General features: G+C 43.4%; 1 protein-coding gene across 2 annotated transcripts; it reads right to left on the bottom strand.

The window, feature by feature from the left end:
* Positions 1-27499, bottom strand: ASB9 (ankyrin repeat and SOCS box containing 9). 2 transcript variants are annotated; one of them, XM_015104798.3, is made up of 7 exons: positions 27170-27499; positions 19005-19084; positions 10585-10692; positions 7812-7962; positions 6954-7088; positions 5340-5528; positions 1-624 (listed from the first exon to the last, which is right to left on the bottom strand). In XM_015104798.3, the coding sequence occupies exons 1-7, from the start codon at positions 27243-27245 to the stop codon at positions 500-502; spliced, it is 864 nt and encodes a 287-aa protein (XP_014960284.1). In that variant the 5' UTR covers positions 27246-27499; the 3' UTR covers positions 1-499. The 2 variants fall into 2 exon arrangements, with proteins under 2 accessions (XP_014960284.1, XP_042097745.1); XM_042241811.1 differs by lacking the exon at positions 5340-5528.
* Between the last annotated feature and the right edge of the window lie 88 nt (positions 27500-27587).

Below are 27587 nucleotides of genomic sequence, written 5' to 3' on the forward strand. Positions count from 1 at the left end.
TCACAGAAATGTCACACTTCTTTAATCTTTTTTCCCCACGAAGTGGAGACAGAGCCAGGATAGCGATACTGGAAAATTCTGCCTCCCTCACAAGTCCCCAAGTTAGCATCAGGAAACCTACACTTAACTAAACAAATTGACCTCCCTAAGTCTTACGGTATCACCTAGGGAAGAGGGGACGAACCGTGCCTACCTGGTGGGGTTGCTCTGGGGACTAAATTAGACAAAGCATAAAGGGTTTACAGCTCAGTGCTTGGCAAGGTAAGATATTCAACACCATGGATATCTTAGCCACCCTCTTCCAGGCAGGGGACAAAATTTTTCATACCCTTCAACTAACAGCACAAAAGAACCTAGTACAAAGCTACAGATAACAATCTCACTGAAAAAAGCAAAAACTTAGCTGAACTCTATAAACCTGACTTTACTTGAAAATCCCAGTGCTCTCAACACTCAATAACATTTGCCTGTTGTCTGTGTCGCCATTCCCTTGACACATTTAATTGTGGAGGAGAAACCGTTTCAGCTCCTCAGGGAGGTTGAGTTCAGAGATCTTATGATGCTGCTGGATCCCAAAGCACTTCCGAATTCTAAGGCGGCATAACTGCATCAAAGAAGAGGGCCCTGGAGAAAGATGATAAGACAAGTCACACATGGGTTTCACTGATCCAAGACTTTTCCTTTCCTTCACTAAAAGCATAAAAGATTTAACACTATTATCGAGAAATAATATGGTACTGCTTAAGACCATGCTCTGGGTTTAATAAGAGGTATTTTAAGGCCATGGTCTCTCTTTTCTGGTATCTAACTGAAATCAGGCAATTCGGTTTTGACTTAAAGAAATTTAAAGCTCGGTCTCACCAATGGAGGCTTATGGAAGCTAATTTCGAAATTACAAAGCTATGAAATCCCCAGCAATGACAAGAAAACCCATGTTTAATGGTTTTCTTGTCTTTACTTTTTTTAAAAAAGTCCATATTTCTGGATGCAAATACTCTAATTTTATAATTTAGCAATTTTAAGACATTCAAATATAAGGAGCTATCTGTGAAACCTAAGCGTGATCTGAACTCATGTTTGTTTGTATATTCTGCATTTAGAGCCATCCCAGTGCTTCAGCTCATAGTGGAAAATGAACTAGTACAAACTTTGCACAGATCCAGCCAAGAGTTTACATCTTAAGACAGCAATTCTCAACAGGGCAGGGGGTGGGAGGGGTGTATTTTGCTCCCTAGGGACCCTTGGTACTGTCTGGAGACACTTTTGCTTGTCACAACTTGAGGGGTGGGCTATTAGCATCTAGAGGGTCGACGACAGGGATGCTGCTAAACATGTCCACTGTGCAGGACAGGACTGCCCCAAACTGGCCCAAAATGTAAATAGTGCTGAGCTTGAGAAGCCCTATCATAGGGTAAAAGGGTGGGAAATTGTTTCAGCCCCAACTCCTGCACTAAATTATAACAGAAGTTCTCTTTTGATTATTAAAAAGATTTTTTAAAGCAAAGCGGTATACCCTAAAGAGGGGCTTCCTTGGTGGCACAATGGTAAAGAATCTGCCTGCAATGCAGGAGATGTGAGTTCGATCCCTGGGTAGGGAAGATCTCCTGGAGAAGGGAATGGTAACCCACTCCAGTATTCTTGCTTTGGAGAATTCCATGGACAGAGGAGCCTGGCGGGCTACAGTCTATGGGGTCACTTGGACATGACTAAGCAACTAACACTTTCCCTTTCAGGGCTTTCCTGGTGGCTCAGTGGTAAAGAATCCACCTGCAATGCAGGAGACCTGGGTTTGATCCCTGGGTTGGGAAGATCCCCTGGAGGAGGACATGGCAACCCACTCCAGTATTCTTGCCTGGAGAATCCCATGGACAGAGGAGCCTGACTGGCTACTGTCCATGGGGTCGCACAGAGTGGGACACGACTTCGCCACTAAGCATGTATGCATACCCTCAAGAATCCCATAAAGCAGTAGCCCTCACACCAGACTTGGCGGAGCTGGGGGGATGTTGGGCCCCACCCCCGAGATGTTGCTTCAACAACCATCATCAGGTGAGCTGAGCATCTGGGTTTTGTACAGGCATGCACCCCAGGTCATTGTATTGTGTGGTCAGGATTGATAATTTAATTCAAAGGGTACAGTGGCCTGTGAATTTGATACCAAGCAGGACCCTGTGGGGCTCCTGAGCTTTTACAAAAGCCTTTCTGTGTCCCCATTTCTTGATTACAGGAAATAGGCTCCATTAGGCTTCTAAGACCTTCCCTGAGTTCCAAGGAGCAGGTTCAAACAGATGCTAGTTAGGGAAGGAGGGGATCCTGAGACAAGGGAGGAACAATAGTGCAGCCTTGGGCAGGGTCCTGGTCCCCCCTCCAGGGATACACAGAACATACATTTGAGCAGTTTTACAGATACGGAAACCCCCACCAGGTGGGAGAAGTTAAGTGAGTGCTGCCCACAAGCAATAGACCCCAGACCTGTTGGAACCGGAAGGCTAATGATGCTGACTTCCACTTACCTCACCACCAACCAATCAGAAGAATGTCCACGAGCTGACCACGCCCTCTTTGAACCATTCCTGTTAAACTCCTCACTGCTCCCTCTAGGTGGGAACACAGTTTTGAGGGCAGTAGCCCACTGTGGCCCCCTTTGCCTGGCAAAGCAATAAAACTGTTCTTTCCTACTTGAGCCAAAACTCTGTCTCCAAGATTCAATTAAGTGTGTCGGGCAGGGTACAAAGGCTGGATTAGACTTCAATTTCCTAGAGCATCACTGCAAGCTACAGGATAAACGGGGTTGATGGAAAAGTGGGAGGGGCAGAACTAGGCACATAGACAAGGAAAGAAAGAAAGGAAATATTTTCAATGAGGCCCTCACCACACATGCAGAAGGTCCCTGTTGGAATTTAGGGCACCTTCCAGACTATGTTCAGTGTACTCGAGGCATATATTAATGAAGGATTTCCTGGTGTACTCAAAGCACTTATTAACAAACTGCAAAAAGCATAGTGTAGGGAAACTGAACTTAACCTCATCCCACTAAAGCACAATGAAGGACATGACTAATCACATGTGCTAGATACAATGTCAGGAACAAGTACAGGAGGTACTGATAAACGAGTACAGAGAGCAAGACACCAGAGTAAGCCTGATAGAGACTTAGGCAAAGCAGGCCACTGGAGGAAACTCGGTGTAACTACCGATGGAAATTGAATATCTGCTATTTACAAGTGGGATACTGTATAACTAGAGCCTTCATTCCATATAAATAGAGCTGAAAGCTCACTAGTGCTTTGTAGCCACTTGTTGGCACCTGCAAATATTCAGGGGGCATGGCTTTACTCCATTATGGAATCAGCTAATTCTATATTTATTGATGGGCATATTACTTTGGGGCTCCAGTTCTTTTTTTTCCTGCATCAACACTCATGATGCTTTAAGACCAAAGTGCATTCAAAGTGGCTACTGTGGTGCTGGGGTGAGAGAGTCTCTATTAGTTGTCGTTGTGTGTCAGGAATAAACACTGCTTTAGCTGCTTTGGCGAGGGAGGGGGTGGTCATATTCTTGAACTTCTTTCAAATGTGTGCGTGTCTACATATATGATTTAATGACTTTAGGGGGGCCTGAGGCACTTATGCCTTTGTGGATCTCTTTCTCAATTGAAAAAAAAAGATATTTTACAGCTGGTAATTTTACAACTGTGTCTGTATAAAGATGAATATAATCCAGGTTGAGTTATAGTCATTTTTTCCCTTCTGATTTTAAAAGAAATTAAAACATTTCTGCGGACACCTAAAAAAACAGTGGGCCCCACGCATTGTGCCATCTGTGCCTGCTGTAGAAATCTGCCCTGTCTAGATATAATTTTTTAAAACCAAGAAATCGTTAAAATGTGGGCACAACTGCCTGGGGGTTACCCCACTGCTTCACATAAAGGGTTTTCTATTGGTTTGTTCCTTGTTTGCATTGGGGGGCCCAAGGCAGGCTATGACCCCCAAGTACCCTGGGGTGATGGGTGTAGGAGGAAGAAGGATTCAGGGGCCACTTTACAATTCTGCCCAGAACCCTAATTCTCAGCAATGTGGGGAGAAAATAACCAGATGACATAACATCAGAGTCCTCCTGGTTGGCAAGCCTGCTTCAAACTTCCACAACCTCTAAGACTCAATGAAGTCTATACTCTAGTCAGATAAATAGGTCCTTAGCTGGCTGCTCTCCACCTCCCGGGACAATTAAGACTCTAACACAACATTTTTAGCAACTATACCCCAATAAAAATTAATTTTTAAAATAAAGTAAAAACTAAATAATAAAATTTATATCCACACACAAAGAAAGATTGCAATCTGAAGGGTCTCTGCTCCTCACTCCCAGCCTACCCCCAACCCAGGGAAGTGCCTCCACCTCCTTGCACACTGCTCAACCCCAGTGTTTAGTTGCTTGGGTCAGAAGTGTCAGTTTTTATTTATGAAGGTGTATGGGCTCAGTGTTGATTTAGTTATAACAGTAAATGTCTTCAGATTGCCATGGGTCATGAGAGCGATACTGTGTAATGCTCCATGAGTTGCATTCCTACCCACTATCCCAGAAACCTAATGCCCAGTAATTCGCATTAGGACATACTGGGGCTTGTATAACCTCAAAGAGGCTTCTGCCACATCACTCTAAAGCATGGCTTACAAATACCATCTGACATCACTTATACGTGGAATCTAAAATAAGACACAAATGAACTTAACTACAAAACAGAAACAGACTCACAGACATAGAGAACAGACTTGTGTTTGTCAAGGGGAAGGAGGCTGGGAGAGGGCTGGATTGGGAGTTTAGGGTTAGCAGGTGCTATTATATATAGGATGGATAAACAACAAGGTCCTACTGTAGAGCACAGGGAACTATACTCAGTATCCTGTGAGAAATCATAAGGGAAAACAATATGAAAAGGAGCAAATATATATGTATAACTAAGTCACTTTGCTGTGCAGCAGAAATAACACTGTAAACCAAATATATTTCAATAAAATTAATTTTTAAAAATTAAGCATGTCTTAATTTTTAACATTTAAAAACAATATCTTAATTCTTTGAGAGCTGGCATACCCCTGAATGTTAGATCATCCAAACCAGCCTCTCTCCAACATGTCAAACAGCAGGATGGTTGTTTATTATGCAGCCAGTACTGTACCTTGCATACTAAATTATCTCAGCTCCCCACATTTGGGGAAGTGAGGGCATGATCTGTTTAATAGGATGCAAAGCCAGAACTTGGTTAAGTACCTGCCTCCTGCTAGAGCCCATGGGAGTCTCTACAAATTAAGGCTTAGATTCAGGTAAAGGAGAAGCACCTTCTATCTCCAAGAGCTGCCTCAGGGGGCTCTCTGGAGGCACCAGTTCCAAGGGTCGTTTGCCTTCAGCATTCCTGGCCTGCGTGTCTGCTCCAAAGTCCAGGAGCAGGCTGGCCAGCTCCCCACTGGATGCCCTGGCCACTGCATGAAGAGGGGAGTCCAGCCCCCGGCCCTGGTTCACATTCACTCCTAAACAGTCAGGAGAACAACAGAGTCAGTCAAGGAGCAGAGTGCAAGCACCCCCTTCTAAAAGTGCTGTGCCTCCACAGTGGGCATGGGAGTTCTCCAAGTCATCAGGACATGACTTGATTCCATTTAATAATATGGGGAAAAGGCCACTTAACAATATAACTAAAGGTATGACATGAGCCATATGGCAGATGAGGTTGAAAAACCTCACCCTTGCGCATCATACATAGCTGTGATAGATTTAGGAAAAACGCTGGCAGTGTGAAAGCCGCACATTACTTATTACTAGAGCCCAAATATTAGCCGGCACAGACCGGAAGTGACGCTAGATGGCAAAATCTCATCTGTGGCAATTTGCCATACTCACACGCCCAGAAACTCCGATGAAGTTTAAACTGGAGACTTGAGACCATGTGAACTGGTCTGTGAAGAGCAACCAATCATGATGACATTGCCTAGACTAGGGTGGCCAATCCTAAGATTACAGGGCAGGTGGCAAAGTCACCCTCTTCGGGGGTCAAGTGGATTCCTAGGACCATCCCCACCCAATTCTATCCCTACACTCTCAACAGAACCTTAGCCCAGCCTAGACACTGGCTCCCACTGGGACATGTGGGGACATACAGCTTTGCATGAGCTGCTGTCTCTCTAGAAAAATGGGAATCTACGTCCAGTCAACAAATGTTAACTGAATTGTTCTTGTATTGTTCTCAGCTTTCGGAGGGATGCCAATCTGACCCTTTCCTGATTAGGAGCTTAAAATCCATCTAAGATGAGAGAAGAGAGAGAGAAAACCAACCTCATCCTGGTTCATAGTAATGGCTGCCAATTGAGTAGAAGGCAATGAGAACAATAACCCTTCAGCAGAGGGAAAGATTATCTGATTTTTAAAGATAACCAAGACTCAAATAACTTAAAATGTGAAAAAGGGGTATTCCAAGTGTTGAAGGGGTTGGACAACAGCAGGAAGGTGAAAAAGAATGGTGGGACTTGGGCCTTTTCAAAAATATATCTACAGTGGACTAAAACTGAGGCAAGTTTATTTCCAAATCAAAGACAACTGCTGAAGGTGGCCTAAAATTCAAAGGCCAGCCCTATCCCAGCAGCTGTGGCAGTTATGCTGGGACTAGTAATATCAATGGCCAGAGGAAGGGAGGCACGGGAAAGGGAGGAGAAACTAATAATCACTGAGGACCTTCCTGGGAGGAGGGACATCATCCTCAGCATGATTCTTATTACAAGTAAGAGAACTCAAATTGAAACAGTTTCAAATAATTCCCCAGGGGAACACAGTCAAGATGAACTCTGATCTTGTCCAACTCCATTGCCTACACTTTTTCCTCTGCTCCAACAGAAAGAGCTTTCAAATAACCTTGAATGTACTTTTCATTTATTCTCCTTGTTCTGTTGTGCTTTTGGTTTTACCTGACTCCAGAAGTTTCTTGGCACAGGCCACCTGCAGGTTTTCACAAGCCATATATAATGGTGTGCCCAGGTGGCGGATGTTTTGGTCAATGTTGCCCCCGTGAGCCGCAAGAGACTCGATGCACTGCACATGGCCTGCAGCCCAAAGTGGAGAAAACAGTTAGAGCACTAATTCTCACAGCTAGGGAAACACCACCTTGCCCATATTCTGTGTGTTGAAAATTTCCAATGACTTAACTAGGGGCCAGAAGCTATGTTCTTTACTTAGAATAGCAAATGATCTTCAACACCGTCACTAGTTAACAGGGTATTTCATAAGATGCCATCTGGAGCTCCGGGTGGAACTCCACGTGAGTTTATTAGCCATGGTAGGCAACCAGCAACCATCCACCTTTTTGAGTTGTTTGTGGCTTTGTAATCTGAGTTCAGAAATCGAAGTGAGAGTTGGGAAGAGGTATGGAAGAGGGACAAGATGGACCTGAAGGAGACAGCACAGTGGGCCACGGGACAGGGAAGGAGACCTACAACCTCACCAAAAGCAGGCCCTGGGAGGAACTGCCCACCGTCCCGTAAGAGTGGTGGGCACTGGACAGGCTTAGGAGATGGTGCCAAATCCAACATGAGTGGAGCCCTTTGTGGCCAACTATGTTGAGTGAAAGCAGAATCACTCTTCCTTGGTCTAGAATGCCATACTGAAACACTGCTCCTCTGCATTATCTAGTTATGCCATTGTAGTTCTGTGTGGATCCCAGGATCCCACATGGAGAACAAGTGCTTTGTATACCTCCTTTTCCCTCTTCAATTGTAAGATGTCCCTTGAAGGAGTGGGTGGAAAACTTCAATTCTCAACAGATTTACCTCTCTTAGCAGCTTCGTGGATGGGGGACGCCAGGTCACTCGCCGGGTGGGGACTGGCTCCATATTGCAGAAGCAAATTCACACACTCATGGCTGCCGCTGACGCAAGCGTTAAACAAGGGAGTGTGCCAGTCTACAGTGACACCATTCACCTGTAAGGAAAAACTCCAGGATGAAGGCAGGCAATGAAGTACCCTGGATTCTAACGTAAGCTCCACCATTTCCAAGCTGTTTTTTCACTTATCAGAGCCTTAAATTCCCCAGCTACAAGATGGAGACAAAAAAGAACAATTGCCACAAAGTTGCTGTGAAAAATCGAATGAAGTATGGGATGTCAGGCCCCAAGAATGTTTCTGAATATTTTGTCTCCTCCATGCCCTCCCCCAGGAACATGAACTTGGACACTAATTAGGATAAGTTGAACAGGTCACAAACTAATCACCTTATTTTAAACACGCTATCCTAGACCCACCCCACACCAATCAAATTTCTGCACAGCAGTTAGAGTAACCTCTTAAAATTGTGAATGTATTATTTTGTTTTAATTTCAGATGCCCCAGGTGCAAACCTGAAGGAGACACTCACTTCCAGGATCTCTCACGTTTGCACCCTCAGGCTCCTCTTTTGCCTCTGCTTAGTCCTGGCTCTGTTCCCAAGTTCGGGGTAAGTTTTCTTAACCAAAATATAAACCTGAGAATATACTTATCATGGCTCTCGGCTGCCCTCAGGACAAAGTCCAATTTCCTGGCATGGACAGCAAGCTTGTTTTGTTCTGACCCCTGTCCCCTGCTCTACCCTGCTGCTATAAGGGATGATTTGAAATCACACAAAATGCCCCCACTTTCACTTCGAGGCTTTTGCGTTTCTTTTTTCCAGTGGGTAGGAAGTTCATCATTTTCCCCAACCCGCCAATGAGCTGAGTGACTCCAACAGGTCCTATAGATTTCAACTGTGATGTCACTTCCTGCAGGAAGCATCTTTTCACTCCCTCTCTCCATCAGAAATAAACAGATTAGGAACATTTGTACATGTATAATAATACTTATTATATCTTATAGCATGTGGTAGCAAAAAATGGCCACAGACTCTGTGCCCAGGATGCACATTCCTTTGTAATGTGGCTCTGCGACTCCTCTCATCACAAGACAGAGACTATTTTTTCAATCCTGGAATCTGGGCTTGCCCACATGAATCACGTTTTGGTCAATGCGACAGTTAACAAGTGTGATCAAGCAGACAGCTCACCCTTTTCACTGCTCTCAGAATTCCTGCGACCATGTGAACAGGCCCAGGCCGCCTGCTAAAGGATGAGAGACCACAGGGAGATTTTATTTCTCCCCAGACCTCCCAGCGGCCCCAGCCAGGGTCACCATGAAGCAGTCTGCTGCAGCCCACCTATTGGCTAACCCCAAATGCCTCCGTGAGCCCAGCTGAGGCTAGCCAAAGCAGGCCAGACAGAAGAGCTGTCCAGACAACACAAGGAACTGTGAGATAAAGAAATGGCTACTGTCTGAAGTCATTAAGTCAGGTAGTTTGTTACACAGCAGAAACTGATGGATAAAAACAGTTTATTGTAATTGCCTGCTGTGGCTGAGATATTATGCATTCACCAAACTCATTCCCTCTCTCCTGGGCACACAGCCATACACTTTCCCACCTTCCTGGCAGTTAGACATGGCCTGAACTCTGGCCAATGGGATGTGAGTAAAAGTGACTTATGTCACTGCCAAGACTGGCCTTTTAAAAGTCTCCACTCACAATCCTCCATTTTCCTCTTCCAGGCATCTGAAACAGAGCACACGTGGGAGCCACTTGTTGAAGGCAGAGGAGCAACAGGATGAAAGGAGCCTGTGTCCCTGAATCACCCTTGGAAAACAGCCACCCAACCAGCAACACCCACACAGGACTCTGAGTTGAACAAGAAATAAACTTTCGTTCTATGAGGCTACTGAGAGTTCAGGGTTTATCTGTTGAAGCATTTAGTGTCACATTCAGCCATTTACCTGTTTATCTGGTTGTCTCCTCATTTAGTTTAGAAGTTCCTGAAAATCTTTATTTATAGTTCGACACATAATAAATGCTCAGTACAGACTGGTTGAGAAAAGATGAGCAATCTATATAGAATCTTCTGATCAGATTTCCCCATCACTTTTGAGCAAGAGGGGACTTAGTTAATGGAAGAAGTACTGGTCCCTACTTTCAAATTCAATGACTGTGTAACTTCCTTCCCTGTAATCTCATTATGTCACCCTGATTCCCATTCTCCAAATAACCACATGCCTTACCCCTCTCAATCCTCCCAATTCCACAAAATATGCTATATAACTTTTTTGCTATTTCCCCCATTATTTTTCATATATATATATACTCTAAAGCTCACAGGCTAAGCAGCTTGTCCAAATTTCCAATGTTAGTAAATGGTAGAGATGGTCTGGGACCATTACTCAGGTCTTATGAAGCCAAATGTTATATGTCTTCTACAATATGTCACTACCTTCCAGCCATAGGAGTGAAGGCAGAAGTGTAACAGCTATTTATTAGTAGTGACAGCTAAAGAAAATTATATAGGCTCAGACCATGACTTTCTAGCTACAAATGCAGTATTTCATCTACTGCTAAAGTAAATAAGCTTGATGGACATAATACTTTGGGGGGGAAAAACCCTCTTCATATTTCAAATCAGGCTAATAAAAAATGCTCGAAAGTATTTAGAAGGGATAGAAATAGTCATTTTTCAGTAGTGGCGTCGAAGATGGGGTTTGAGTTGTACTTACCTGAGCTCCATGCCTCAATAATATGCTTGCACAGGAGGGATGACCTCCAAGGCAGGCTTCATGCAATGGAGACACACGATCTGCCGTGATGAGGTTCACCGGCCACCCCTGGAGGAGGGAAATGGGCAGAGTGAGGAGTGCACTGGAACAGTTCTGTAGGGCTCAGCCATGAATCCACATTCTTTCAAAAGTTCACCTGGCTCACCTATGTGCTCAGTCACTCAGTGGTGTCTGACTCTTCGTGAGCCTATGGACTGTGGCCCAACAGGCTTCTCTGTCCACGGAATTCTCCAGGCAAGAATACTGGAGTGGGTTGCCATTTCCTTCTCCAGAGGATCTTCCTGACCCAGGGATCGAACCTGCATCTCCTGCACTGACAGGAGAGTTCTTTATGCTGAGCCATCAGGGAAGCCAATATATATTCTTCTGACTGCAGATTCATAAGAGTCCCTGACCCAGGTAAATTGTGTCTAAATCCCTGCCCCACAGACACTGTGAATACATGTCTGTACATGAAGCCACTAACGTAGAGGGTACTTTGTTACACAGCAAAACATGACCAAGACAGTCCAAAGCATTAGGTGAACCTCCATGGACAGAGAGGCAAAGGGACAATTTACACTCTCACTCCAGTAGTCTAGCGCTAAAGAAGCAAGAAAGTGTCTGAAAGGTCGTGGGGTTCTTCAACCTCTTGGAAAGTGTGCTCTCTAAGAGATGGATCCTGAACCTAATCCAAGCAGAACATCAAAAGAACTCAAGGAGAGGCTCCACAGACTCCCTGATCTTAGAATATATAATCTATTCCTAACAGGAAGAAACCAGGTACAATCAAAGTTCTTTTCCTTAGCATATGTCAATTAAGAGCATGGATAGTTTAATCAACATCTTGGTAATACTGGGTTAGTCAAAAAGTTCATTTGGGTTTTTCTGTAAGATGTCACAGAAAAACCCAAACGAACTTTTTGGTCAACTCAATATTATACCTTTTCTTCCCAGAATGCATGCAGGCTAAGTCGTTGCAGTCAAGTCTGACTCTGTGTGACCCTATGGACTGTAATCCAACAGGCTCCTCTGTCCAAGGGATTCTCTGGGCAAGAATACTGGAGTCAATTTCCATGCTCTTCTCCAAGGGAATCTTCCCAACCCAGGGATCGAAGCCAGGTCCCCTGCATTACAGGCAGATTCTTTACCATCTGAGCCACTAGGGAAGCCCAGAATAAATAAATTTTTCTGGAATAAATTTGCCTAAAATCATTCTATTAGATTATCTCACTCACCATCATCCCTAACACACATTCTTCTACTTTTGTGGGCCTTTTTTTCAGCCCCCCAGTCATGCTGTCCTTTGGGCTGTTACCCTCTGACAGGCAAGTCATGCATTTTGATATATCCCATCATTCTGGACACACACTTGAGTTCACAGGATCTCAGATCCAGAGATATTTTTTTAAGGTGGGTCTAGGAAGGGGTTCTGAAAGACTCAAAATAATCTGCTTGTAAACAAGAAACTTGAAAATCCATTTCAGCACTTTGCCATACTAGCTCTGCTGTTTGCAGGGAGGGATAGGGCTGTATCTTCCCTTCCTTCACAACCTCAAATCCCATCTGTATTAAACAAATGCTCCCTAACCCCTTGACTCGAGAAAAATTTGAATTGTAGCATTTATTCCCTTCACAAGCACTTCCCATGGACTTCACAGTGTAGCATCTTCTGTTTCATTACTGTCATTATTTTATTCAAGGCATTCCTCTCAAAGATCTGTTCTCAAATCCATTCTTTTCCCACTCTCAGCGTTCTCTGTTTATCCAGCCTCTTCCCCACACACTGGTAGAATACACCAGAAATTCACAGCAAAATGTTAACTGCATTTTTCTCTGTGCTACAGATCATGAGATGATAGAAGACTATTCTTTAAAGGAATTCTTTATTCAGAATTCCTCTATCACAAATATACTCCTATAGCCACTACTGCCATTTCAAAATCATTTAGGTGCTTATACATAAATCCAGGTAAATGAAAAAGCAAAAAAGAAATTATTTACATTCCAAAAATGTTCACCACTCATTACATATTCACATTACAAAGAAGTTCCTTTAAATTAAGCTTCCCTGTGCCAACTGAGGACTGTATTTACAGTTCATCACAGATATGCAATTTTGACTTGAAATGAACTGAGGCAGTTTGTCTGAAATATTGTCAAGTCTGAATCATATACCATTTAAGGTAATGTTTAACCCATTACTTCAGAGAGGGTCCAGTCTGCAGTGGGTTCTCAGAAAAAAACGGATCGAATAGCTGACCTTTAATTCTTCTGTCATCAATTGTCTGTCCCCTAATCTCAGCGTAGAGTCAGAAGTTCTGATGATTCCATGGGGCTGTGCAATACCAGGGCACCCATGGGTGACATAGTGCTTAGTACCTGGCAACTTTCTGTCTCAGCTCCAAATCATATGCCTACTCAGACAACCAACCAACCACAAGAAGGTTAGGCTTTATCATTTATCCTATCCACAGTTATCACTTCCTTCTCTACACTCAGCAGAAAGGAAGATCACAAACCTCCATCTCACTCACATTCATCCAAACACATCACTTCCTCCCTACTTTACCAAGGAGGTCAAAGCCATTTGATGTGAGAGCTTTCTACATTACCCTCCTCTCCACCCCTAACATCTCTTTATATTTCTCCAGTCTTCTTTTCTCCCATTGCTCCTTTCTCTGTGGGAGAAACTGATGAGCTCAGTCCAATAGCCCATGACCTCACCCGGTCCTCCCACCACCCCCAGGACTTTCCTTCATCTACCTTCTCATCTCATGCGTTCCCCTGCTCGCTCCTCTTCAGGTACACTTTCTTTTTGCTTTCAAAGTCCTCCCAGCCCTCAGTCCTGACCCTCTGAGAAGCACCCATTCAAGGCTCTTCATCCCTTCACTGGCCCCCCTTTTTTTCCAAAAATAGTCTATCCTCATTATCTCTACTTTTATACCTTCTCTCATTTTCTACCAACAGAATCCTGCTGATACCGCTTTTAAAGACCACCAGTGACTTTCAGAATCCAGTATGCCTTGCTCTGTTCCCCACCTCCTTCCATCTCTGAATCTGCAACATATTCATCCTGACCTCATGGAACTTGTGCCCTGGCTTCTAACACAGACTTCTACCTGAAATTATCTCCAGTCTCTGACTGCCTTTTTTTCTGTCTCTTTCACTAACTCTGTTCTTCTCCTCGTTACATCTCCTAATGCAGGCATTTCCTCAAGGATTTGCCCCCAAATCCTTTTCTTGTCTCTCAATACCCTCTATATATTACATATTGCTTTCAAATCTAAATCCCCAGCTCCAGTACATGTTCCTAATTCCCTGCTAAGACATAATCACCCAGAGACCCAGCTCATGACATAAATTTAGCCTTTGTCAACCAAACTCTCCTGAAAAGAGCTCCTTTTCTGCCAGACCTGATTCTCTGAATGGTACCACTATCTTCATTTCAAACCCAGGACTGAAATCTGAGAGAGGACAGCAGAATGATTACCGAGTTCAAATGCGGGCACCATCACCTAATTAAAAGTGTGACCTTGGGCCAGCTACTTTTCTCTCAAAGCCTCAATTTCCATCTGTAAAATGGGGACAATTTCACCTACCCTAACAGGTTGGTTATGAATACTTTAAAAATGATGTATGCAAAGTGTTTAGCACTCAGTAATTTCTAGGCAGTTGATATTTGAGGTTTCTTTTTATTCTTTATCCCTGAGCCTTGAATGAGCTGCTTCATCTTTACCAGCTGAGCCACAAGGGAAGCCCAAGAATATTGGAGTGGGTAGTCTATCCCTTCTCCAGCAGATCTTCCTGACCCAGGAATGGAATTGGGGTCTCCTGCATTGCAGGCAGATTTTTTACCAAATGAGCTATCAGGGAAGCCTGCTACAGCCCAAAGGTCTGATATTTCAGAATGCCCAGGATCTTTCCTAGTATCCACCCTGATAGTGATTTAACCCTTTAAAGACTGCATGGAGCAGCATAAAGAGTTTTTATTCAAGAAACAAAAAAGTCAGTCCTCAATCTATGTATGCAGTGGAACTTTATTGGGAAGGTTTATAGGGCTGTGCATTCAATCTTCAGGGGAACTTCAAAAAATAAAAAGTCCTGATACTCAAGCTGCATCCCAGAGCAACTGCAATACAACCAAAGGTAGCTGAATTCAGGCACTGGTATTTTTAAGATTTCCCATGCAACCCCAGCCCAAAGGGATGCTAATATGAACCATTAAATTAAGGTCACAGAGTATCCAAGGTTGCCTTAATTGCTTTATGCTGGCCTAACAAATTGCTTTGCTTTTTAAAAAATAAATTACTATTGAAGTGCAACAGATACAAAGAAAGGTTCATAAATCCTCAGTGTAAACCTCAGTGAATTATCACAAAGACAATCTAACTATATAACCACTACACAGGTAAAGGAAAAAAAAGCATTACCAGAAACCCACATATATCCTACCCAAATTACATCCACAAAGGCACTCAGAATAGTGGCTTCTAGCATGATAGTTTTCCTTGGTTTTCAATGTTTTATTAATTGAACCATGAAGTATGTATTTTTGTATGTGTGCTCAGCTACTCTGACTTATCATCTGGTTTTCAAACACATTCATTCATATATTTTCATTGGTGCATAGAGTTTCACTGAGTAATATACCAAAATATATTTATCCACTTACTTTTGATGGACACTTAGGTTGTTTTCAAGGGCTTTTTTTTTTTTTTCTGTTATGAATAAGGATGCTTCTTTAGTGGCTCAGACAGTAAAGAATTTGCCTGCAATGCAGGAGACCTGGATTCAATCCCTGGGTCAGGAAGATCCCCTGGAGAAGGGAATGGCAACCCACTCCAGCATTCTTGCCAGGAAAATTCCATAGACAGAGGAGCCTGGCAGGCTACAGACCATAGTGTCGCAAAGAGTCAGTCACAACTGAGCAACTAACACTTTCATTTTCACTTAGGTTGTTTTCAAAGGTTTTTTTTTTTTTTTTTTTTTGCTGTTAGGAATAAGGCTTCTATGAGTATACCCGTACATGTTTTTTTATGAACTCATGTATACATATCTGTTGCATATAAACCTAGAAATGAAAGTGTTTGGTTGTAGGGTATAGATATTTGTAGCTTTAGTAGATATTCCTTAATATTTCCCAAATTGGTTTGCACAAATTTATACTCCCACCAGCAATGTATGAGAGTTTCAGTTGCTCCACATTCTTGCCAATACTTTGTATTATCTGTCTTTCCAAATTTAACCGTTCTAGTGGGAGGAGTGAGTAACATAATTTTTTGTAATTTGAATTACACATTTACTAATTTTACTAATAAGCACAATTTGATATATTTATTGAACACTTGGGTATCTTTTTAAAAATTGCCAGTCCAAGTTTCTTGCTCATTTTTCTGTTGTCAGTCTTTTGTGTATTGATTTTAGGCTAGGAATAAGAGTTCTTAGTCATAAATAGATAGATATCTCAAATATTTTCTCATGTATGGCTTGCCTTATTGCTTTTAAAATGCTGCCTTTGATGAACAAGTCCTTAACTTTAATGAAACCCAACCTATCAATGTTTTTGTTCCTTCCCACATACTCTTTCATGTCAAATGCCTTCCTCCCTCTTTCTCCACTGGCAAAATGGTCTTTAAAAAAAAATTCCTCAACATAGTGATTCTACAGGAGCTTAAAAAATACCAATGCATGAAGCTTGGCCTAGGCTAAATCAGAATATCTAGAGTGAAGCCCAGTTGCTGTTTTCTTTTTAAATCTCACATTATTTTAGTGTGAAGTCATGGTAAAGAATAATTAGTTACAGATTCAGTTTTTCCCTTCTTGGACCAAGTGAGAATTACTTTTTATAATTTCCTTTTCTCTTTGTTATAGACATTTGCATGTTTGGTCTTATATCCCTTACTAAAGTATGTTTGTTTAGTTTATCAGCAGTTTTTTTCAGTAGTCTTTGATTATCTGAAGCACTATGTAGATTGTAATAAGAAAATAGGTTCTCTTCATTTGTGAAGAGTAGCTAGAGCAGGTACATAATGTCTCCTCAGTTAATTCTCTCCAACTCATATATAAGGTAAGATAAAAGACTGAATTTTGGGTCTCAATTCTTCACTCTCTTGTAACAGTGTAATATAGTCACACCCTTGTCATGACCTCATAGTTGACAAAATGTACTCCCTTGATCCTTGACTTTGGACTTGGCCATCTGACTTGCTCTGACCAGTGGGATGTTAGCAGATGTAACATAAGCAGATTGGAAGTTTTCTCTCATGGTTGGGCTTGCCCTGCTATGCTACAGCCTTCTGCCACAGGGAGAAAATTCCTCAGGTAGCCACTGGTCAAACAAGGATGGGAGATGAGTGCAGGAGAGCTGTACCCAACCCACAGCTTGAAGCCAAGATCAGTGCAGATCAGCTGATCCAAAATCTTATTGGCAAGAAATGTTTATTGTATTTTGCTACTGAGTTTGGGCTTTTTTCTTACACAGCAAGACCTGACTAATACTGGAGGTATTAGTCTGGAGGTAGGTATTGGAATGCTCAGGAGCTTCTCAGGTGGCGTAGTGGTAAAGAAGCCACAGGCCAATGCAGGAGATGCAAGAGACATGGCTTTGATCCCTGGGTCAGAAAGATCCCCTGGAGACGGAAATAGCAATGCACTCCAGTATTCTTGCCTGCAAACGTCCATGGACAGGGGAGCCTGGCAGGCTACAGTCCATGGGGTCACAAGTTGGACACAACTGAGAGGCTCAGCACACACAGACACACAGACACACACACTGGAACTTATTTTTTGAAGGTAGAAACTGGGGTTCCAAGAAAATAACTTGCTTAAATAATGCAAAAGTGCTTAGATAAAGACATGATTCCAGACATGATTCAATAAACATATAAATACTGAATGTAAACGAGTATCAGTCCAATTTAGTAAGTTATTATATAAAAGCTGCAATGATCATTTTTCACCCTATCAAATTAAGGCAAATGTTTCAGTTTATCTGAGAAGTAGCTTAACTTCATTTAGCTAGTTATGTGCTACTATCTATATTTCTATTTATGAGGCTGCTGCTACTAAAAACAGCTTAAGATAGTGACTTAGAGTAGTCTGAAATTCATCTTTAAAAATTGTCTTCTTATAGGAGGATTTCTTAGTCTAGATAGGTCTGTGAAATTGGAATTTTTCAAAGCACATTTATTAATATTTCCAGAATTAACCCCTGAAATTTATCATGTCCTTCGATTGTGAATCTAGACCACAAACCACAATAGTAACAGGACATCACTGAGAAGAATCACAGATATTTTTAATTGCCTTGATTATTGCAGATATCTAAAGTAGCTCAAAATACATTCACCTACTTAGAAAGTATGGTAATAATCAGAATTGCCACTAAATCTTCTTAATGAATGTGTTAATAAAGAAGTTCATATAGTACTATGTTACACATTTGTTTAATAGAGTTCCTCTATATTGTATTTTATGTATTTAAGACATTAGTCTGAGAAGGGGTCTTTAGATTTTGCCAGACTATCAAAGGGGTCCAGGAAAGGGCCAAGAGCTCCTAACTTAAAAGGTCTATATTGTCTCTTCAGAGGACAAACATTATGAACAAAAATTTATTGGAATTTTGAGTGGTGATTGAAACTACTTTTTAAAAAGCACCTTTGCTTAAGTTCCCAATAATTTCGAACCACCAAAATTCCAATTAATGTGTACTTAAGTATCCCATCGAAGGAGCAGAGAAACTAATATCAAACTGGCAGAGCCATTTCCACTGGAGATTCAATAGAATTGAACATTTCTTTGCTATTTTAAGATGACATATTTTAAAAGACATTTTCAAGCATTTATTTTATGTGAAGGGTCTTCAACCTCAGCACTACTCATACTGGGGGCTGGATAACTGTTGAATGTGGAGAGTCATCCTGTGCAGTGTCAGATGTTTAACTTCCTTGGTCTCCAGCTACTAGATGCCAACATCACCACCACCCCAACCCCATTCCCACTCCTGCTCCCAGCTATGACAACCAAAAATGTCTCCAGCCAATGTCAAATGTCTCCATCTGGGCAGAACTGCCCCAATTGAAAACCACTGCTTTACGTGATAATTTTCCAGGATAGTCTATGGAATAAAGTGACAGCAACTTGAATGCACTAATTTGCCCACTATTCGTTCAATAGAGTCTACAGAATCTACTTTGTGCATAAAATTGTACTAAACTCTAGTATTATGCCAGCCTCCAAACAAAGAAGGACAGCATTCATCTCATTCTGCTAAACAGGAAATTTACATCCTAAGATCAGACTATGACTTCTTTTCCTCAGTGCGGTGAGCCGTAGAACTTGCCTAATATTCATCATTTTTTCCCCCCAAAATTATCTACCTGGTTGATGAGGCTCCTCAAAGACAGCAGACGTCCATGAATGGCTGCTTCATGCACAGGAGACCAATCAGATACAGAATCTGTATGGAAAGGGAGGAAGAGGTTAGTTACATCCTGCTATCGCACTTTAGACTCAGAGGCTCATCCTTGCCCATCAATAAGAGCCTAACTGGTCTTACTGGAGGGAAACATTGGAGTCAAGCAACCAACCCCTTTCATCAGAACTTCAGCATTTCTCCCCTCTATGGATGTTTCTTGAATACAGCTTATTTGAAATGTCTAGCTAGCTAAGGAAATAACTATAGTCTGCTTTCAAACTGAAGACAAAGAGGTGGACTGGGATGACAGATTACTCTACTTCGATTTATACACTGGTTTCAAAGGCAAATGATCCATTTAGTTAAATGAGAGCTTCACTAATTAGCAGCATTAGTGCATTAAACTGTGTTTGCCAGCCTAGTTTCCTGCATGAAATACAAACTCTGGCACCTCAGCAAACAGTGCCATATACTAATAGCAGTAATCATGTCATTACATACGCCATTAGGCTTGGAATCAAATCTAAACAAAACCCTATCTATTTGTAGATTACCTCCTGTCCCAATATCAAGCACAAATCAGACTTCAGTCTGACCTTGCAAGAGGGATGTGATTTCCCCACAAAGGCAGTGTGCCAGCGTGATTAGGAGAAATCTGTGAATTCAGACCCACTTGACTTCTTCTGAGCTGAACCTAGGTCTGTGGAGCAGAACCTAGCTTCAGTTCCCTTCTCTGTAAAGTCAGGACAGCGATATACTTAACCTATGGCTCAACTTCTACTAGCTACTATTATTATCCCACCCTAACACTAATTAGAGGGTATTGATTATACCCCACAGTCACTGCTATTTAAAATAGCAGGGACCTCCCTGGTGGTCCAGTGGTTACAACTTCGCTTTTCCATGCATGGGGTACAGGTTCGGTCCCTGGTCGAGGAGATAACATCCTCCATGTCTTGTGGCCAAAACACCAAAACATGAAAAACAGAAGCAATACTGTAAACAAATTCAATAAAGACTTTAAAAATGGTCCACATTAGGGAAAAAAAAAAATCTTAAAAAAAATTAGCAAATGTATTCTCTAACTATACGCAAAGAATACACTATCTTAGGAAAGAAGCCTGTAAAATGCACCTCAACACACTAAATGCTTCCCCCTCTTTCTCGTTGACTGGATGTGCCCTGAATTTGGCATAGACCTGAATTTTTCTCATCTCCAGCTGCATCTGGCTTCTAGAACAAAGGCAGGAAGTCAGAGCATGAGGCGGCTAGTCTGCGCTTGCCACAGCTCAGGCTCTGCCTGATTGAGCAAACACACGGCACACCAGCAAGGTAGGGTGGTCTGACATCAGTCACACTTTGTGAATGGGCTGTATCTCCTAAAAGTCCGAAGACCTGGAGAAGCAAGGCAGTTACTAAAGCCTGGCCAACGCCAGCCCATCGAGGAGGAGGCTAGAACACTTTGGACTTAACATGTTGGCTGACGTAGGCCTGCCACCTGGAGCTATCAGTGTCCTGGAAAATCTGTCCCAGTGAGCACATTACCATTCTTCCAGATGGATTGACAAGGCTCTTAATAGAGAAGAGCAAGCTGAATGAACCTGCTTCCACACCATGCATCCAAGGCTTCCCTTCTGGGCTCATCATTGTGCCCAAGGTCAGGGAAATGACTTTCCCTAACTTCCAAAAACTCATGCTCGGTAGAAAATTAGAGTCCTTGCACCATTCTCTGAGGGTCCTAATGCTCTCAGGAGAAACACTACTGCTTCCAGGGCTTGGCGTCTACAGTGCAGATGGCAGATACCGAAAGACTGATCCCCAAATTAGAATTAAAAGGATAACTCATTCTACCCTGTTGGTTCAAAGGCAAAATACCATCCATACACACTGTTGAGTGAGAAGAGCCACAAGCTGAGAAAGATCTCAAAAATCAGTTGGATCACCATGTTTCTGAGGATTACGCCAATTTTTTTCCTTCCCAGTTCTCAGCTGCTAAGAAATATCACTGCCACACTCCTCAACCTTTCTTAAAATTAACTCAGATAATCAGAGTTGACAGCCAGACAGGTAATTTGGGTCCTAAACTGTAACTCTGTTTAGATTTCATGAAAGTGATGCAATTATCTTATCAGGAGTAGACCAAAATGGGCTTTACTTGTTTGCATTCATCACGGAAGCATGACTCCTTTTACTTAGGGTAAATAAAGAATTATGTACTTGAAGAAGTACATAAAAAAAGAAAAAGAAAAAAGTACATTAAAAAAAAAGACTACTTGAGGTTTTGTACCCATGCATTAGCACATAGTATTATTGGGTTGGCCATAAAATTTGTTCTGGTTTTTCCATACATCACAAAAAAAACACAAACGAACTTTCTGGCCAACCCAATATTTACAAAGTGGAGACTATCTGTGTCTTCAAGAAGCACAGGGTATTGTCCAGCTTTGATGATTTATCACTCACATATACCCCTTTCAAATACACAATTCAGTGGTTTTCAGTAGATTTCAGAGTTGTACATCTATCATCATAATTTTAGAACATTTCCAATATCCCAAAAAGAAACCCCTTGCCCAGCAGCAGTCACTTCCCCCAACCCCTCGCAACCATTGATCTACTTTCTTTCTCTATGGATGTGGGGGTTTTTTTGGACTTTTCACACAAATGGAATCATGCAACCTGTGGTCCTTTGTGAATGTTTCAAGGTCCATGCACATTGGAGTATGTATCAGCACTTCATCCTTTTTTATGGCCAAATAATATTTGTATAGATAGATAGACCAAAAAGCTCATAGACATTTGTGTTGCTTCCACTTCTTGGCTGTTACTAATAATTCTGCTCTAAACCTTCATGTACTAATTTTTGAGTGGATATATGTTTTCAATTCTCTTGGATAGACACCCAGGAATGGAATTGCTATATAATGTGGTAACCCAGTGTTTAGCCTTTTGAGAAACTGCCAGACTACTTTCCAAAGCAGCTGCACCACGCTATACTACCAACAGCAGTACATGAGATTCCCTTCCTAAGTTAAAGTCCTTTCAGACTAGGATTAGGTGAATCTACCAGAGCATGCCAGTACTCCAGGCCAGAAGCAAACTTTAGGTTCTTGTATAGGTCATCTCAAACATATACAAAGACTTGAGCCTCAGCTGGTCTCTCAACACTTGATTATCTACAGAGTTAAAATTGTGAAAGGTTGACATTTTTCTAGCATTGAGAGCATGGACTTTATGCATAGTTCATTTAGCAAATGCTCTAATTTGAAACATGGATTGGTCTAACACTCTCTTTAGCTCTTAAAAACACTGATGAGATATCCAGGAGCTGTTTCCAGAGCCCACATCACAAGCAGGCAATGAGCTACAAGCTTAACACATGAGCAATTAAACCCCAAAGCAGCTTTGCCCGCCTTCCTGCTGACAACTGGGAGAGAGTAGAATAAGCAGGAAAGGGGACTATTCCTGCCAGAACACGGATGCTGCTCACAGGAGGTGGCTATGGATGGAAGGAAAACTCAAAGTCACATTCCCTTTTCCACTGACCCCTGGAAACTCAAGGGCTATTATATCTATACAATACATCATTTAAGTGCTCGGTATATATTAAGAATTTTTCCCCAGTCCTTTATCAGCTAAGAACTGTTGGTTTTACTGCCAAGAAATAGATGCCAAATGGGGTCACTGGCAATGCCACAGATTCACTAGTGTAGCTCGTGGTTGACATGAGGCAAGGAGCTCTCCTCATGAAACAATGCCACAAGTCCTCCAATTAGTGCTATTCAACTTACCTTTCTTTTAAATTGAGTCTCCATCAAACCCTGCAGCACATTAGCAAAGCTGCCATTTCATCTTTATTGCCATTTCTGGAATGATTTTTAAAATTTCCATTATTCAGAAGAGATTGGAAATGTACTAATTAGTACATTCTGAAAAGAGCTATTATTCATGAAGCTCTGAAAGCCTGCAGTGAATGCTGGGAAGAGTATCCACTGTTCCTCCTGGGAAACATTTTGCAAGGGCAAGGAGGGGAAGAAGGGCTGCGTTGCTCAGAGACAGTGGGAGCACATGCCTTCAGTAGGTTCAGTGGTGAGTACCAACACTGGGGAGGATCTGGGTGTTGTGTTGACAGTGACTGTGGACCTCGGTTAGATGGCAGGACAAATCAAAACAGGACAAAGAAACAGAGGCTCACAGTCACAAAGAGACAAAGGCCCAACAAGGCAACTCTCGGGCACATCAGTCCTGTCTACTGCAAATCTTTCTCCCAGTTCCATCACCCTGCCTCTCCTGTCTGCGTCTCTCTCTCCAGGGGCCTCTTCCATAGAGACCTCACCCCCTCAACCCATCCTGTCGGATCAGGCAAGTTTCCCCCAGAAAAATGGCCCCTGTTGAGGTGGCCCAACAGCTAAAAATCCACCCTAAGAGAAGAAGTCCTTCCTCGCCTCTTCTAGCCTCTGGTGTGGGGTGTCCGTCTTTGCTTTCTTGGCTCATCAGATGCATCTTTACAACCTCTGGCTCTGCTGCCACAAGGCTTCATCCCTCTCTGCCTCCTCTGCTCTTCTTCCAGGGACCAGTCATGGGGAGGGCCTTCCTCCTCCACTGTGACCGCGCCTTAACTGATTACACCTGCGATGACTCTGTTTCTAACCAGGTCGCAACCTGAGGTCCGGGGGGTTAGGACTTCAGCTTATGTTTTGGGGAGGGACACAATGTGATCAAAAACAAGGTATTTTCAGGGGAAAAGAAGGACATTCTATTCCCACTCCTGGGGCAGAAGGGTCAAGAATTCCATCTCTATAAATATTTTGTTGCCATCTGTGTATCCCTTCCTCCCTTCCTCCAGAGGCAGCAGCCAAGAAAAGCCTGCCAGTGCAGGTGGGAGCAGCAAAGCTCCCCAAGGGCAACCACACCCCACTGACCTCTTGCCCTGGTCCAGTGCCAGGGGATTTGCTTCACCTGAGTTGAGTTTCTCATCAAGGCCTGGAAACAACATTCTGAGTGTTTCACATTCCACACTTCACCAAGGTCAAGGCTTTCAAAGCATAAATAAATGCAATCCAGCTATCAGTGAAATTCTGCCCAAGGGGCAGGGCTGATGCACAGTAGGGAGAGCGAGCCTCCACTTGGGTAAGGGCTGGGAGAAAGTCTGGGAGGGCTTTGTGAGGGCAGTGGCTTCGAAGGGGCAGTAGTCTGTGGGTCAGATGTAGAGAAGGAGGAATTGGGCAAGCAGAGGGGTCCTGGCGCCCACCCTTGTGACTACTGCCTCTTGGGAAACTTCTCTTCCTTTAGTCCCTGTGAAATGACAACATCTGAGTCTCTTCCGGAGAAGGCAATGGCACCCCACTCCAGTACTCTTGCCTGGAAAATCCCATGGACAGAGGAGCCTGGTAGGCTGCAGTCCATGGGGTCGCTACTAGTCGGAAACAACTGAGCGACTTCACTTTCCCTTTTCACTTTCATGCACTGGAGAAGGAAATGGCAACCCACTCCAGTGTTCTTGCCTGGAGAATCCCAGGAACTGGGGAGCCTGCTGGGCCGCCGTCTATAGGATCGCACAGAGTCGGACACGACTGAAGCGACTTAGCAGTAGCAGCGGCAGAGTCTCTTCCTGCCTCTCTATCCAATTTACTGGTTCTCCGTCCTCAAATGGAAGTCTGTCCCAGGGCTCCACCCTTGGACTGAGCCATCAGACAATGTCTCCTTCTCCAGGATTTCAGCCCAGCCCCTCTGCAGAACAGCCTGAGGCCTGATTCCCAACCTGAATTCATTGCCCAGCCTCTGTCCCGCACCTTCATGCTGAGCCCAGGGCACAGCCATTGGCACATTCACGTTCAAACACAAGTCCTTCTCCTCCCTATCTCACTCTGATCCCCAGGCCAGCTCCCCTTCACGACTTTTCTCTCATCCAGCCCTCTGAGCTGACATTACCCTCGGCTTTGAAAACGTTGCACTTCTGGCTGCCTTCTCTCCTTTGTGCTCTGCTTAGTCGCTCTGTCGTGTCCTATCCTTTGCAAGCTCATGAACTGTAGCCCTCCAGGCTCCTCTGACCATGGGATTCTCCAGGCCAGAATACTGGAGCAGGTTGCCATGCCGTCCTCCACAGGATCTTCCCAATCTGGGAATCGAACCCAGGTCTCCTGCTTTGCAGGCGGATTCTTTACCATGTGAGCCACTAGGAAAGCCCAAGAATATTACAGTGGGTAGCCTAGCCCTTCTCCAGGGGATTCTTCCCAGGAATCGAACTGGGGTCTCTGCATGGCAGGTGGATTCTTTACCAGCTGAGCTAATCAAGCAACAGAGCTTGATTTCTCTTTCCTCTGAAAATACAAGCCATATTTTCCCTTTCTCTGTCATTTCTGAAGCTTGATCCAGATATCAGCTTCACGCAGTGGTTCTCAAGGTATTGTCCCCAAACAGCACCATCAGCATTACCCGGGAGCTTGTTATACAGATTTCCAGGCCCCACCCCAGACCTAGTATCTGAGGTGATGGAGCCCAGCCATCAGCATTTTAACAATCCATCCAGGTGATACTGATGTATACGAGTTTAGTACAATAATTTCTCATAAATTCTCCACAATCTATCCTGACTATGGCTACCACATTAACTTACTTACAGTCTTTATTATGGCTAAGCTTCCACTCCAGAACCATCAATGGCTCCCAGTTCCCTGCCTCATGAAGGCTAAACTCATCCACCTAGCTTCTGAAGCTACATTTTGAGATTTCATCTCTCCAGTGTTCTCATTAGACTCCTTAAGACACTGCAGTCCAGCTGTGACAGCGCCTGCCCACCTACACCCACCCAGCCAGCCCCAACCAGGGTTGGATTAGGACCTTTATTTATTTATATTTTTGGCCACAGTGGCACAGCACGCAGGATCTTAGTTCCCCAACCAGGGATCGAACCTATGCCCCCTGCAGTGGAAGCATGGAGTCCTAACCACTGAACTGCCAGGGAATTCCTGGATTAGAACCTTTAGAAACCCTGAACAGTGAAAAGTGGCTAGTGCCCCTCTCTCAGGTAGAAATGAAAATAAACTCAGCTGTAAAATCATCATGCAGAAGTCAACCACATTACTGATTCTTCCCCATGTTGATTGGTTTGCTGCTTTAAAAATATATTTATCAACCCCATTTTAAAAGTTATTTATGGTGCTACTCTGCTTTCTACTGCTCCAAGTTCACGCTCAGTATCTCTGATTAATCCAGGTCTGCCTTGGGAGATCCAAATTCTACTTGCTGTTGAGGACTCTGCTCCTTTTATGAGGCCAAAGTGGATACACAAACAACTAACCTGAACAGTCCTGTCTGCTCCATGAGCCAGAGGGAACAATTTTGTATTTCTTTGTGTGTGTGTTTTCCCCTTCAGCACCTAAGCAGTAGGAGAGTAGCCAGTCCTAGCTGATGTTAGGGTCCCTGCTTTTTGTCCCTTTGACCAGCAAGTGTTCTGGGCAGCCTCCCAGGGTGCTGAATATAATCATATAATCAGCCTCCTCTAATGTCTAGACCCATTTTCCAGAATCCTTTCAGTCAGCAGGTACCTGCTGAGTGCTCACAGGAAATGACAGTTTCCCAGAGGTACAGGACTCTATGCATTAACAAAGACACCATGAGACAGGGGAGAATCAACCTCTAAAACACTGCTCCAAAGGTTAAAAAAAAAAAAAGGCTCCTTTTAAAGTGAATCAATCAGGGCTCAATTTCTGAACATCATTTATAAACCCAGCCCCACCCAAATGCCACATACCTAAGACCTTTTAATAAATGTTTTAGCAGTGAAGATATTCCTTCCTATTTAGAAGTGACTTTCAAACCTCCAATGGAATATCAATGATATATTTGACCCACAAAAAATAACTTTACAGCTGACATTTCTCCTGGGGAATAAACTGTGATCAGTGGCTTGACATGGTCCATAGCACTCTGCAGAGAGAGGTGTACACATTCTGGAACAACCATGTGAAGGGCAGATACCAGCAAGTCATGGACATCTGTCCAGTAACTACCCCGTGGCCACATTTCAGATGAAGCCACTGAAATCACCCCACCCTCGTCTCTCTTCTCTCCTAAGCACATTAACAGACCTCCCCAGCAGGCTGACAACACAGCCCCTAAACTCACCCCCCATCAATGGGTTGAAAAAGAGCCTCATGTCCGGGGGCTTGCTGCCGTTTCTGCCTGGTGGTTCACCATCCATGGTGCTCTCCTGGGCTGGTCAAGCTCCACACTCCACTTCAGCTGTTCAGGAAAGTCCAAATTCCATGCACCCCCGGCTCCTGGGAAATTCCAGGGCTGTGAGTGGCTGAGCGGCACCCTCCTGGTCAGATGGCAGAGAACAGGACAGGCAGGGTAATCTGAGTACTACCTGTGGTCAAACAGGCACATGCACACGGGGACACACACACACACACGCACACACGCACGTTTTACCTCACAGGCTGGAGACTGCCCAAAGCCCACAACAGCCCCCCAGCCTAAAGTCTGCAAAGTTGCTGATGTCACGTCCTTTCCAAAACTGAGACCAATCAGTGAGGAAGCC

This window comes from Ovis aries, chromosome X (genome assembly GCF_016772045.2).
Source record: "Ovis aries strain OAR_USU_Benz2616 breed Rambouillet chromosome X, ARS-UI_Ramb_v3.0, whole genome shotgun sequence".
Classification (NCBI taxonomy): Eukaryota; Metazoa; Chordata; class Mammalia; order Artiodactyla; family Bovidae; genus Ovis; species Ovis aries.

Excerpts from the sequence above, each read along its gene's own strand:
- ASB9 (XM_015104798.3), bottom strand. The coding sequence starts at position 27,245 with ATGGATGGTGAACCACCAGGCAGAAACGGCAGCAAGCCCCCGGACATG. Across the intron at positions 19,085-27,169 it reads TTTCAACCCATTGATGGGGG|ATTCTGTATCTGATTGGTCT; the intron begins GTGAGTTTAGGG and ends CTTTCCATACAG. Across the intron at positions 7,089-7,811 it reads CCACGAAGCTGCTAAGAGAG|GCCATGTGCAGTGCATCGAG; the intron begins GTAAATCTGTTG and ends TTTGGGCTGCAG.